At 37.0% G+C, this 15,120-nt stretch overlaps 2 protein-coding genes across 6 annotated transcripts in view; one reads left to right on the top strand and one right to left on the bottom strand.

Annotated features, from left to right (window-relative positions):
• The window catches only part of LOC111232153 (choline transporter-like protein 5-B), a 48,897-nt gene that overhangs the window by 29,109 nt on the left and 4,668 nt on the right, over positions 1–15,120 (top strand). For 2 of the 5 annotated variants that reach the window (XM_022759534.1, XM_022759532.1), the window contains 2 exons: positions 550–634; positions 2,426–2,687. In XM_022759534.1, the coding sequence (XP_022615255.1) occupies positions 550–634; positions 2,426–2,508 (168 nt within the window). In that variant the 3' untranslated portion in view covers positions 2,509–2,687. Of the gene's footprint in view, positions 1–549; positions 635–961; positions 2,232–2,425; positions 2,688–15,120 lie in introns of those variants that run through there. The other 3 variants (XM_022759531.1, XM_022759530.1, XM_022759533.1) reach the window with 2 other exon arrangements.
• Positions 5,949–13,278, bottom strand: lhx8 (LIM homeobox 8). Its single transcript, XM_022759544.1, has 8 exons — positions 13,175–13,278; positions 11,714–11,839; positions 11,377–11,498; positions 10,452–10,672; positions 9,893–9,996; positions 8,818–8,913; positions 7,229–7,418; positions 5,949–6,050 (listed from the first exon to the last, which is right to left on the bottom strand). The coding sequence occupies exons 1-8, from the start codon at positions 13,253–13,255 to the stop codon at positions 5,974–5,976; spliced, it is 1,017 nt and encodes a 338-aa protein (XP_022615265.1). The 5' UTR covers positions 13,256–13,278; the 3' UTR covers positions 5,949–5,973.

Below are 15,120 nucleotides of genomic sequence, written 5' to 3'. Positions count from 1 at the left end.
AAGGATTTTATCCAGATGCTTAGTTGTATTCAAAACTTTCTTGTTGAAAATTATTCCATTGATTTTCCTCCATTTCATGTCTCTGCCTTTGTCTGTGCCTTTTTTAAATAGATAGCTACGCTGATTACATTTTGTAATGCCAAGAGAGAAAGATTAAAATGCAGTTGGAGCATTAGATGGATACAGATGTGAAATTAAATGAGAGAAGCAGTGAAGATACCTCTGAAAATTGAATTAAAGTATGTTTTATAGTGACTGCTGTTTTCTCCTAAGCTTATCTTATGTCTTAACATTTGTCAAGTGCACACCAAAGTTTCTTTTTTTTCTTTGTTGTGCTAAGTTGTTGTAACACCACTGCAGATACTCCAGTTTTTTTCAGTGTTGCACAGTCCAATTTGTTTTTGTTGATGGATTTATGACTCAGTGCTTTATATTCTTCTTGATGCATTTGGTGGAATGCAGATTTTTGTTTTCACATAATAAAACAGACATGCAAGATAGATGCTAACAATACACTGCATACTAACTACAACCTGTCGATTCTTTCAGACGGTGATATTTGGATCTTACATGGTTGCACATGGCTTTTTTAACGTCTATGCCATGTGTGTGGACACATTGTTCCTGTGCTTTTGTAAGTATGCTGGTTTTTCAGTACTTCACATGGAACAGTTTCAGAATACTGACTACTTGTACTGAGCACTGCTATGAAGGTTAAGATTTAATGACAAGTAGCCTGTCTGCAGTTGAAAATAACTCTTTCCCTCTTTAAAACTGGCTTTAAATCATAACTGTAACTGATTTCTGCTCATTCACTGTTTCTGCTCTCTTTCATTCCTGCATGTCCTGCATGTTTATTTGTCTCTACTAAGCATTTGCTTTTCTTTCTCTTCCTGGCCGTCTCTCTGTGCACTGTCTACTTTTCCTGTTCCTCCTTTTCTGTGCTGGGGCCTGGTCTCAGGTGAAGACCTGGAGAGGAATGATGGTTCTTCCTCCAGGCCCTACTACATGTCTCCTGGCCTGCACAAGATCCTGCGCAGAGGCGAGGAGGGTGCCAAATCATGCGCTGCCTCCTGAGCGATGTGCGGCCATTTTACTAAACCGCTGACTTTCTCACTCACTTCTCCATATCTACTGTATGTGTGGGAGTCTGGACGTTTGAGAGCGAGTACTGTAGGGCTAAACATGAAAGCTGGATGCATCCCAGCCTGGTCTGGGATGACGTGGACATGAAAGGACATGCTTTTACTTCAGTTCCTCACAGAAAAGGCATGGGGGGGGGGGCTAGAAAAAGACCTCTGTACACTTCCTCTTGAGCCAACTCAGATACTTGCCTTTTTTTCTGCCATGCTTTTTGTTCTTTTTTCTTTTCTGTATTTTCTGCTGACCTCTGCCTTACTGAGAGGGTACTTGTCAACTCGCAGGACGGATGCACAGACTGAGATAAAAATGATAAAAGCATTTTACCCAAACAAACATGAAGATCTTAAAATGTACAGATGCCACTGATGGACTATGGCATAAGGTATCACCATTGGGGAAAAAAGAAGAAAAAAAAAAAAAGTGGTGGACTTATGGGGCACCCTCTTGTCGCACTTTGGTCTTCTAGTGTAAAATCATGTTTTGTATGCACTTTCACATATGGGAAAAGAACCATGTGATTTATTTCTTCTGCCTAGCATGATTATTTTGCTGGCTGTTGATGTTTACCATTGGTTTTATAGATTGCTTTGGTCCACTGTATTTATACTAACACTGACACACAAATCCAAAAATGGTGTCTATACTGCACTTGGCAAAACAGGTTTCTCTTCTTTTACATCATTTAAAAAAGGTCACAATCATTTCAAAGTTTCCATTATGCTCATAGATGTACTGTAACCCAGACAGAGACTTTTTGGGAGGTCAAGACTTCAAAAGACATTTTATGGTTTTTGCTTAAAATTTGAACAGAACCTGACAGATTTCAGGAAACTTTTGAATGCAGCCACTAGTTTATGTGCCTAGTTGTGGAAAAAAAAGAAAATGTTCCTCCTTATTCTGTGGTTTTAGACCTAACACCAGGAACCTTTGCGATACAATTTATAAAAGGATGTCAAAGCCATTTTTGGTAAATTTTTTATTGGATGGTTCAGATGTAGTGCTGTTTTAATACTAAGTATAATACACGCATCTGTCTGGAGGTTATTCAGTGTTCTTTTTGTATAGGAGAATTTTTTTTATCAATGAAATCCAATGAAAATGTGAATCATTTTTTTGAATAAACATAAATGGTTGAAGTATTGTCCAGTGAATTTTCAAAGTATGTTGCTTTTGGTTTTAATTTGACAGTTCAAGATGATCAGAAATATCAGGGTTTAACTTTGATGTATTAAGTGATTTTTCCCAACTGTGATTTTAACTCATTGCTGCTGCTGCCTCCTAGTGTGGGATCTGGAGGTGAACGACGGCACTCCTCAGCGGCCATTCTACATGAACAGAAGCTTGCGGAGCATCCTCAACAAGTAGAACATCCTCAAAAAGACACAAGTAGAAAGGTGAGGGAAGGAGAAAGACTGGTCACTTACCAGACCATGGTACAAGCCCATGTGGCAAACCTTTTGCCAAATGTAATTGAAGTATACAGAAGTTGCACTGGTATACTATAACGAACAAACTGTAAATAAGCAGATATAATAATCTGATTCATTTACACTGATGAATGCATTTGGTAGTTTGGTATTCATGTCTAACTCCATGAGTCTAAAAAAGTCTTTGTATTGGATGGATAAGACAAAGTCTTAGCAAGTTCTTATAATTATATATTTTGTAAATGTATAAATGAAATATGGTTTGCTGCATACTTTTTACACAGTCAGATCTATACACAGCTACAGGCATACTACACAGTAAGTTCCTTTTGGAATAAGTGATTTCTTTCTTTATTGAGACGGTGGTAAACCTCAGCTGTTTTTGTTCTTGAGCTCTTGTAGATGACAGTTTTCACCACTTGGTGGTGCCAGTTATTGCAAGACATCTTATGTCTGCTGTTGTTCAGGCTGCATGCACTGCTTGAACAATTTTTTTTTTTTCCATGAGATTGTTTAAGGTCAGCTCATCTGTGTATTGTTAACAGTTTCTGACCGCAGAGTGTCTCACATTGAGAGAAATATTCAGCACTCAGTGTCCACTGTTTTCATATTTAAGTGTCAAGGACATAATGGCAAAGCAGTTCAAGGTGCTGCTTCGTTAAGTGCCTTTTTCTTAGACTTGCCACATTGAGTGCCTAATTGCATATTGCAGCTACATAGTTTACATATGAAGATGTTTTTCTGAGGTTTTTGAAGAACTTTCTTGGAAGCAATCAGTGAGTCCAAGCAGCAAAAACCACAGAACCTGTACCTGTAACACGTGCTATTTTTTTGCTTTTTAACCTGCTGATGATATGGGCACATGTGTTAGACTCAAACCAATAATTACAACAATCACAACATGTGTAATGTGGTGATTGGCTGCTCTTAAAGCGATACTCCCCAAAAATTGATCTTATTAGTTTTAGAGAGTCACCTCCTGTAGGTGAGTGGTGGCTGTTAAATGTGGTTTCCTTCCCTGATCAGAATCTGAATTGATGTCAGTTACAATGTACTCCAATACAAGTAAGTTTTCAAAACTGGCTGTTGTTTGTCACTTTATTCACCTGTGACAAATGACAGCAACAATCCACAGTTAAATACAGATGTGTGTGGCTCATTCAACTACATGAGCGACAAAACACAGAAGCTTGTCTAAGCTGCTGGAGTGGTTTAGGAAGTTTCTATAATAGTTTTTAGAGTTTTTCCAAATTATAAACTTACCATTTCAATCTGATCACAGCCATTGGAGGATGCAGCTTCAACCCAACAGTAGGTAGATCTTTGCCACTAACAAGATAGATTTTGGGTAGAGCATCACTTTAATTTTGACAATTATTGAGCAAAATATAAGATTAGAATTTCTTGTTTGAGTTACAAACATCATTTTAAATGATAGCTTTTTCACTATGGGTCCTCTTATTGAGCCAACATGGTCAAGCTGGTCCTGCATAATATTATAGTTATTAGCATCCTAGTCAAACAACGTATTTTATTAATCAGATTCATTTTTTTTTTTTTTACTCACTTCAGCCAATGCAATATATATATAGTATGAGCTCAGATCTGGCATCAGCATATGAGCTCCTTTTGATTTTCTGACACAACTGAGGTGAAGTTCAGTTTGCATGATTGTAGTGTTAGTGAGCCAGTCATGTGAAAGACACAGTTGTGTGGATTTGTCTGTTTAATGTAATATTTGATTAGTTGATGAAATCCTGTGAGTTGCAGCTGAACTTTTTTCTTTTTTTGTCTTCCATCCAGTATATTCCTGGTTAATTTCTTTGCACAATGAGATTGGTGTCAGCGGGGTGACACAGCTCTTAGCAGATTCACACACTGTGTCCTTGTATACTACAGACATTAAACCTTTGATCAGGTTTTCTTTTGTCCAAATGGGATTTATGCGTCACTCTGTATCATACTGACCTTTAAATCTTCGAGAAGCAGCCCCTGTCTGTGAGTCTTTGTATCTTGTTTGTCAAACCTGAGAACCTACCCTCATGGTGCCTCAGAGTGACAGCACTGCCAGACTTACACACCTTCTGCCCGTTTGAGCTGAACACGCTGGGACACGTACGACATTAACCATTCAATAAAAGCAAAACAACTCAGCTTGTGTATTTGAAAGGAGAGAAACGATGCATGTAGTGCTCACTATGGCATATTACACATACTGCATTTTGTTTTTTCCTTCTTTTTTTTTTTTTTTTTTTTATACACTGAAAAACTACTATTTACCCTGTTGAATTTTGTATCTTTTTGTGCGTGCACCTCAGGTTTAGTTTCATTCCCATGAGGGTAAATACCTAAGATCTGATAAGTGAAGTAAAAACTGTGTTTTTATATGCTTCCCCCTCCCTCCCATGTCTGGAAATTAGATTCTTTTGGTCAACCACAGTCAACAAGTACACACAAGTAAAACGTCTCTCCCTGTTAGAATGGGTGTCAGTTTTCTTACTGCAAAAGTCAAACTGAAGATGCAGTGCTCTAAGCTGTCGATCGACAGAGAGATGAGCTATACTCCAAACTGTTTTATTTATTCTGTCTCATTTGTGCAGAAAACTGTCAGTATAAATGCCTCTGTCATATATTTATTTATACAGTAAGAGATGCATGTATTTTTTTAACAGAATATATTGTCTGTGTCTATATTCATCATAATATAGATGTGCTTTGATACTTCTGTTTTTATCAATAAATTGTTTTTCTACTTCACACACTTAATTCTTAATACTTAATACTCTTAATACTACTACTTTACCAAAACTGCAAAACTACTACAAACACTGCGCCATGTCAGCTGTTACTGGCTGTAAGCTGTTTTGTTATGTTTTCATTCATTCATACATCTCCCAGTTTTGTGAAATTAGACATTTATTTTCAAAACAGACTTCACATACAATAAATAAATTAAATTGCAATATTGAAACACTGCTATACAAACAATTTCAAGTTCATCTTCAGAAGGAGTTGACATTTGGGGTCTGGTGGCTTTCACTTAGAGTAGCACGGTCAAACTGTGTCACCAACAACACAAACAAATATAAAATCTATAATGTCATATGTCACAATCCTATGAGGTACACTGAAACTTTTCCATTTCCACATCATACAGTACATTTAGGACTGTAAATTATACTCATCCATAATAATGCTCAGCAATGAAGTAAGTGTTTTCAAAGAATATGTAATGACAACTGGCGGTTTAAGAAAAGGGTTTTATGGTTCACTGAAAATTAAATTATATTTACCAAGGAGATCTGAATACTGCGGCTGCTAATGACGAACGATCGCTGGTGAAGTCTGAGGCCTGTGTGTGTGTTTGTATGTGTGTGAGCGTGTGTGTGTGTGAGAGAGCTGCTCAGGCGTGAGACACAGGCAGGGAGGTCATGGCGTGGGCTGGCAGCAGCGGTTGAAACATGGATGGAGGGGGGTGTACTGCGGGCACACACAGAGCACCAGTCATTACAATAATTCACAGGTTAACCCAGAAGTGACATTTTTGTTTTAGCAATTCTGAATCCATTTTCCATAAATTAAATAAATATACAGTATTCTACAAAAACTTTTCATTAAAACAATGGGAATACTTTACCATCTTTAAGATTCTTTTGTGTAAGGTAAATTATTTGATAAATATCAACCTAATATAGATTATTCTCAACAATATGAAAATCCTGATCATTTTAATGGTTCCCTATTAGTATTGCCCATATTTTTGCAAAAATAAATGACAGTTGTTATGACCAGCTTTTGAAAGCTTTTATATTTCCTCTATGGTTTCTAAAAACATTTTGTGATACATGTCAACATGAGAAGAAATTGACTAAAGAAAGAGTGCTACTAACAACAAAAAAGTATGTTGATATTATTTTAAAAACATCTATCCCACCGAGTTTATGGGCCGGTCTGGCCATTTTTTTTTTCCTTTATAAATTTTTTTCGCTTTGATTAAATAACCAAAAAATAGAAATTATCCTTTACAATGTTCATCTTTTTCAATGATTTCCTTCATACATTTTCAGAGATATGGTGTTATATAACATCTAATCATCAGCATATAAACTAATCTCATATTTTTCCCTCATTTTCTCAACCAAAGGTCCAATTGCTAACATATAAAGAAGATAATGGGCAGCCTTTCCTTGTGCCCCTTGTTAGTTTCACAGAATGTTACATTTAGATAAACCTGTGCAACTGGTGACTTATAAATTATCCTTATCATTGTAAATATTTCTTCAAGTGATTCAAACAGCTGAAATCAAAAACAGATTCAGGAGGCCCCCCTCTAGGTCATACTGGCATACAGGTTTGCTTTTCAGACAATTCACATGTCAAATGTAAGGTATCACATGGGAAAACATCAGTGTAACTTGTGCTTTTTTTGTTCATTGCCCTTGGCATGTCACATGCGAAATATTTCTTATGGCATATTTGGATTTTATACCATTTACATTTAAAAAAGAAACATATTTAAAAATGTAAAAATAGTAATTTCACATATATTTGTACATATACTGTAAACCTTATCACACAAGTTCATAACATTTTGCCAAATACAGGAAAAATCTATCAGAATCGCTCCGATAAGAATTCATAAAAAGTCTGGTTCTCACTGTCTATGAAGGAGTGTAGTGCAGAGAGCATTGACCCCTCTGGGCCTCCGTAGGCTGTGTACTGCAGCTCCTCGGGGGTTGGGGTGGGCTGGGACAGGCGGCTGGGCTGCAATGAGGTCATCGGGGTGCTGGAGGTGTGATTGGGGCTCACGTGCTTCTTGTGGCGAGCTCGGCAATTCTGGAACCAGACCTGAGTTAACAGGACAAACAGCTTTTGTAGAGTAGCTTTTGAAAGCAACATGGCATGAAAAAATCATACATTGTCACAATGTTATAATAGTTTCTATTGCAGGTTGTAAATTGTACAAGCCTTTTTGTCTCTCTGCCAAATAAACTCTCTATCAATTTTTCATGGTGGTACAGCTGAGTCACCGCTTTCCTCTGGTTGTAGTTTTTTAGCAATTATAAAGATGTGCTTATGATAGCGTTCCCACTCCATGTTAATTCATTGGTGCATTTCATTTTTTGAAAATCCCAAGGTTGAATGTGGCTTATATCTTCAGCAGAGACACCAGCTTGGCTGAAGTAGCAAGGGTGACAAATCTGCCCAGAGGTGTGTTTTCCGAAAAGTGTCTTTGTCAATCTATTGTTGTGGATGTACCACTGTTAGCAGTGGACACCATGGTTTAAGTCTCACAGCCATTAATGTAAAGCTGTGTGACTGGAAACATAGATAACATAGCATAGCTTGTCATTAATTACATTGACCCTAATCATAATCCTTTGTTGCTTTCAACACAAACTTGTATCACTTTTACGTTTGTTTGACTTATACCAACTAAATCTGTAAATACTTCTTTCTTTGATAGAAGATGCAGTTTGTTGATTTCAAAAATGCTCTTTCAATGTAAAAATATCTGTGTTTGTCCTGGATCTCACCAGTGGTGTTTTGAAGTACTTGTACTTTACATGACTATTTCCATTTTATGGTGCATTGTATTTCTACTACACTATATTTCAAAGGAAAATACTGTACTGTTTCCACCATTACATTTACTCATCAGCTATAGTTACTGCATACTTTGTCGATTAATATTTTACATACATACGATCAAAAAAATATGATCAGCTTATAAAATAAAATGCATGGTTATAGATTAAACTATGCAGCAGTTTAAGTATTTAAAACTGGCTTTATCTCAACCAGTTACAGCAATCACACTAATGCATCAATAATCACAAGCCATTATCACAGTATACTGTATATGATGATGCAGACTGAGACAGAGATGGCTAGTCACACACAAAAATTTAAGTTAGACAGTCAGATGGAGAAAGTCAGCGAGATGAGAGGAAAAAGCCTTTAATTAGGATAAACTACAGGCTTGTAGAATTTCTTATCTATCCTCTATTATTCAGTGCACAATTTATTTGTAAATTTACACATAAACACCTATCATTTGAAATAGAGCTATCGTTGAATTTGTGTTTTTCCTTTGGTCTTGGACATGTATTGCCGGCAGGTGCATATTATGCAAATATGCCTCAATAATCGTTAGGATTTAACTCTTGCATCTCTCTAAGTAGCAGGACTGTACACTGTATATTCCATCGTCCGTCTTCACCTCATGCCCCAATCCTTCACTGACCTGTATGACTCTTCGACTGAGGCCCGTCTGCTCTGCCAGTTTCTGCAGTGTTTGGGCATCTGGGTTGTTGTCCTGAGCAAACTGGGCCTGCATTACCTGCAAGTTCCCACGTAAAAGAAAATCAGTTCAGTGTCAGACAGGTTTACTTTGTTGTCCTGTGAGTAAAAAGCCTAAATGATCCAGCTGCAGAACAACAGTCACTGCTGTGTGGGGATTTTTGGCATGCAAAGTCACTACTGTTGACCAAACATGTTTTTAACTGTCAAGTGGGAACGAATTAATATAGATAAAAGTGATTAGAAAAATGACATTTTGAGTAATTAAGGTTCTCGACATGTTGCACTACAGGGTTCTAAATGCTGGCTTCAAATGAACAGTTCACAAAATTAAAATTACCCTGAACGATGTGCAAATTATTATTACTCAGAGATGGCATACAACTTTGTTATTTAAAAACCAGCATCCCTGTTACCTGCATAGTGTCTGTTTCATTCAAATAAATGCTTTACTTAATTGATGTAGTTTATTAAAATCAACATCTGATTTTAGTATAATATGATATAATAAGGCCCTCATTAGAAAAAACTAAAGTAGTTATCAAAATCTGTGTACATGCCTGTCTAAGAAAAGAAGTGTGTTTCTGTGGTTCTGCTCTGAGAGTTGCAGTATGTTCTCAGTGTGTCTTTTGATGAAAATGGATGGTTAACCCATCTGAACTTGCCCTAAATCTTTATGACACAAATTTGTAATTCAAATATCATTTTAAAGGCCAAGGCCAATGTTTTCAGGCTCTATATCTTTAAATTGGAAATTTTCTAAGGCCATAAATTTAACATGTTTTTTGATGTTGGCCAAACTGTTGTTCTCAGATATACATCTGCTTTTGTGATATTGTGAGATAACCTAGACCTTGTCTTAATATATATTTGTAGTTGAAGTTCTAATTAAAGTAACTCGTAGCCTGACTTTTCGCTTTCTTCAGTATAGAACAAACACACTATTTTACCCAGCGATCTAATATGAACACATTTTTTCTGCCTGTCAGTCTGTCTGTTATGTGATGATGGATATTAACCTGCAGTTGGTCGGCAGTGAAGCTGGTCCGAGCTCTCTTGGAGGGTTTTGGCTGGTTGATCTCCTGCTCGGTGGGCACAGCCCCCTCCATGTTCACACTATTTCCTGCAACAAAGAGAAATATCTCATATTAAAATATTTTTGGTATAAAAAGCACATGCTATTAGAAGCACAACACATTGAACAGAAAAAAACACAAACAAGAGCCGTATGCAATAAACATATTTAAAAGGAGCTATTGAAAAAGGAAACCTGACAATTTTTTGCATTCATTTCAAATACATTGTTATTCTCAGGACATTATATAGATGTTTTATGTAGTATATGTTCAGATTAGATCTACTGGTAATTTCCATGGGCCTAATGATCTATTATCAATAAAAAATTTTCATTAGCTTGAAGTAAAAGAAATTACTGATTTTTTTAATAGAAAAATGTAAAAAAAGAAAATCTGTAGGAAATATTTTAAGTTATATTCACGTAGGAACTTCTGTAGAGACTGAAAGTGGAAGAGTATAATAATTTTGATTGATTTTGAAATCAGTGTCCGGCCGGCTCACCTTTCTCCACGGCCCGCTTGAGATTGTCTAGCATGCAGTCGTAGTGGACCCTGCAGAGCACCTTCTCCTCCACCAGGGCGAACTCCTCCCCGGTGGACAGCTGCCTCTTGCAGGAGAAGCAGGCGAAGCAGGCCAGGTGGTAGACGTTCCCCTTCGCCCGGCGGACCCAGTCTGTGGAGTGGATGTTTCTGCCGCAGCACGCACACCAGGTGCCGTATCTTCTGCAGGTGAAGGTCATGGTGAGCACATCAGACACCCACATAGCTGCCTGAGGGCATTGAAATGCTTTAACGCTTGAGAGTGATGTCTTCTCTGTATTTTAAAGGATGATACCAATTTTTTAACACAATATTTTTAATTTGGATCGTTTCTGATGCCTTTTTTTTTTTTTTTTTCCCAGCAGAATTTTGTCCATGCCACTACAGTAAAACTCCCAGACATACAGATGCCTTTACTCTCTGGTCTTCCCTTCGTGATAGAAGTCATACAACGTTTAACGTTTATATATTACATATATATATATTACTAAAATCTTCGATATCTATCAATCTATCTGGACTATCGATCTTTCTTTTATATGTGATGATTGAAAGTTGAAATGCTGCGAGTAAATGTAAATCCAAATGTTTTGTTGAAGGCAAAACCGCTGTATATTGAACTGATTGATTAATGGTGCTTTTATTCGCCACTAACTTAACATAACTTAAATAATTTAAATTGAAATTTCACAGATGCAACTACTATTATTATTGTTGTTGTTATTAGCCTATTATTATTATTAGCCTATTATTATTATCCCTCAATTTCCGATATAACATAATTATTAAGCAGTTCATATCGAGATAGGTTTATTTTTTTGCAACAATTTCGTTTCGGTAGCTTCTATTTTCGTTTGATTAGCACTAATAAAGATCGACGCACATACCGAAAGTAATCCAGTTTGCAGAAAACTTCTTTGTCTTTGATGTAACAGCTGGTGTGGCTGCCAAGTGAAGTCTGGCACACGCTGCATGAGAGACAGCGCACATGCCAGCACAAGTCGTTAACCTAAAGCAAAGATAAATGATAAATATAAAGTCAGTGAGTTTGGAGGTAGGTCTGTTGAATATACTCGTTTAATTACCAGCGTGAGGCTTAAAACCACAGAAATCCAGAGGCAAACTAATAAAAAAAAAAAAAAACAACCCGAAGTTAAATGAAAGACAATCCTCGCAAGGAAAAACAGAAAACTTCAGCAGAAAATAAGACCTAACAGTGTTTACCTTTAATAAATATTTATCCACAATTTCCTCGTTGCAGCTCGCACACACAGTTCTGCCCAGCAGAGGTGCAGATGCCATCGCCTGCAGCGACGACGCGTCTTCATCCAAAACTTCCACCGGCGCGCCCTGAAGGGATCAGAGCTGCGGTTAGAAAATTACGCACAGGAACGCAAACACCCCACAGCTAGGGTATACAGCATGGTACTATATAATATGTTTGAACTCGATTCACCTGTCAGTGCCACCAATGACAATGATGAACCGCAAAAATAACTTCAAAATAAATGATTTACTCTCATAATGTAGTTAAAATGTACACTTTCCTGGCTCAACGTCATTTGTTTTCAGGTTTTTCAGGAGCAAGTGACACAATATGTCAATCTACAGAGTTAGCAGCCATTATTCTAACAAAATAATAATTTAAAAAACAAAAACTTTTGGAAAGAAGGTTTTTTTTCTTTCTTACCCATTACCCCAAAAGTCTAATAGAGGCTTACTAAAGAGAAAAAAATAATGTTACGAGCTGCCCCCACACTGTCTTTTTAGAAGCTAATGTAAAGTAAGATATGTAGGTGTAGTCGGGATATTTGCCCAAAATTTACCAAAACCTTTATCCGTCAAAAATGGCCTCTGCTAGTTCTGAAACTGTTTCAGAAAATAAGATAGAATTATTAAAAAAAAAAGTTTTAGCCACAATATTAAATCCCTACCATTGTGTCCCTCCTGTCCTCTGTGCATTTGCCTAGAAGCTCTTCCTCTCCTTTGCAATCTTCACACATGACGAGAAGCTATGGCGGGAAGACGATGTTGGTCCGTCAGACTGCCTCAGCTGCCTTAAATGGCCCCCGCTCCTTCCCATAAATATCATGCCTTTCACTTTTCACCATGACAACGCCAAACGATTACCAAAATGACATTTAAAAGAGGAGGATAGTCATTACTTACAAAAACAGACAACACTTGAACTAATACTTATCCTATGTGCATTATGTTCTTGAGATCTGCCATTTGTGATGCAGCAACTGCTCGCTGCGTGCGCGCGTGCTGTGGTTAGACTCCCAACACACCACTTTCAGGTGTCAATCAAAAAACCAGCGCGAGGTCTCCAGGAAAAGGGCACTGATTTATTTAATAACAGCAATTAAAAGACTAAGTTCGCCACAAACGTCTACCCGGGGTAACAGAAAGGTGAAGAGGTCTCATTAACTACTTGAGTTTTAATTGCAGAATTCAGGGAGGGGTAATTTCCTTCGATATTTCTTCAAATTGTGAAAATACTGAGCTGTCAGCGGCGGAAGGCCGATTTTAATGATAGACTGAAGCCCACTCTGATTTAATTGGTCAAAGCAATTTCAACCAATATTTAATCTCCGATACGGTCTATAGCTATACTCTTACTCCCACCACGACCTGCCGGTAAGAAACATAACCTACGTCTATCTTTTAATTTTCATCACTCACCTCATCGTTGGACAACAGAGATTCGTTTTCGTTCTCGCTAACAATGCAGCACTCTACTTTGACTTCACTTTTCCAGCGCATGTCTGTGTCCAGGAGTAGTAAACGCTCCCCGAGTTTCAAAGTAAAAGTCTCCTCCAGGATTCCTCTGTGTGTCAGTCACTGCGCACTGAGCTGTGTCTAGAGGGCGGATCATAATTCATTTTTCCTGTCCTCTTTGGCCGCGCCTCCCGTAAGCTTGTTGTGTGGTTTTATCTTGAGCTTTGAGGGGAAAAAACAAAGTCTGTCACTGTTACATTCTTATAAGTATTTTCAAATGCACCTTTGATTAAAATTTGCCTACACACAAATCCTGAAATGACAGTGACCCATACACAACATAATGCATATTAATGGGTAATAACCAGTGATGATGTCTACTTAATTAACTTAATTAACCTATGATTTTGAGGTAGCCTATTTGCAATTTTCTTATTTTTTATCAGCTATACTTTACACTTATATTCTTCTACATTACTGAGGACAATGTTGTAGGCCTTTGCTCTTTGCTCCACTAAATTAATCTGACAGCTACAGTTACTTTTCACATTAAGATCTTACACACTAAACATGTGATCATCTAAAGAAATTATGCTTTTTTTAGAGAAAAAAATACACAACAGAATATAAGATACTTAAAATGACCTCATCCAGAAACAACATGCTCACTCTGCAATAATGATCCAAATATAAAAATTAATTCATTATGCATCATTCTGCACAACAGGTACTTTTACTTGTGATACTTTTAGTGCATTTTGCTGCTAATACTCCTGTACTTTCACTTAAGTAACATTTTAAAAGCAGGATGTTTAGGTGTAATTAAGAATTTTTATAATGGATTATTAATGTTACTGGCTTCATACAGTAGAACCTAAAGTATCTTAGTTTCATTGAGATTTCATTTAATTTACAGTTCACTGAATGAATGGTTCCCATCTCCACTGGCTTTGACCATTTCAAGTGATTTTCTTTCCTTGTTATGTCTGAACTGAATAATTTTTTAGAGGCCTGAAGAGATAACATTATTCTGTGATTCATAAAAGAAATAGCAAAGATTACGGTAAAATCTGAAAAAAATAAACATTATTTTGGGGAGCAGGAATGTGCTTTACCATTTTTTTTAATCCTATCACCCTTAGTGGGGTCCCCAACGTCTGGTCTGCTGTTGGACCCCTACTGACACCCCACCTCCTGCCCTCATGCAATCTATGTGCCCTATTGCATCCAGCTTCCATTAAATTCAGCCTGTAAATTCAACCAGTATTCTTACACTGGAATAAATACTTCGTTTTTGTTTACTTTGTGGTAATTTAAACACAACATAACAATATTCATGTAATGAATATTAAATAACAAATCAGCAATGAATTAAATGAATAGAATAATTTGACATGCAGTGACCCTGGGGCTTTTGGGGCCCCTATGGGTCTGGGGACCTGTGATGTTTGCCTGCTTTGTATGTTTGGCAACATAGCCTTGTTTGAATCCTCATATGGCTAGTATTCATTTACAGTTGGTTTATCATGTGTATAAATACTGTATATATACCCAGTGGCCAGTTTATTGGGTACACATGGTTAAAACTACTGCAGTGTAATACATCAGTCCTGCAAATGAATCCTACCTTCATGAGGCTGTAATAATTAATAATAATAACTTCTTTACACATTGTGACCTTAATTAGAAGCTTATATCTCCTTTTCTATCAGTAAAACTGATATGCGGTAAAGTTTTCTGTTACTAGTCAGAATAACAGGAACACTAGAGATAGTGTAATTCTATGCACACACACAGTGAAGACACTACAAATCTGCACTTGCAGGACACCTCTCGTCTCAATGATGGAAGAAGTACTCAGATAATTTACTTAAGTAAAAGTAGAAATATTGCCACATGAAAATACTTAT

The sequence above is a fragment of the Seriola dumerili genome, unplaced genomic scaffold (genome assembly GCF_002260705.1).
Source record: "Seriola dumerili isolate Sdu_G_001 unplaced genomic scaffold, Sdu_1.0 BDQW01000322.1, whole genome shotgun sequence".
Classification (NCBI taxonomy): domain Eukaryota; kingdom Metazoa; phylum Chordata; class Actinopteri; order Carangiformes; family Carangidae; genus Seriola; species Seriola dumerili.
Note: the sequence above shows the minus strand (reverse complement) of the source record. Positions and strands in the feature narration are given on the sequence as shown.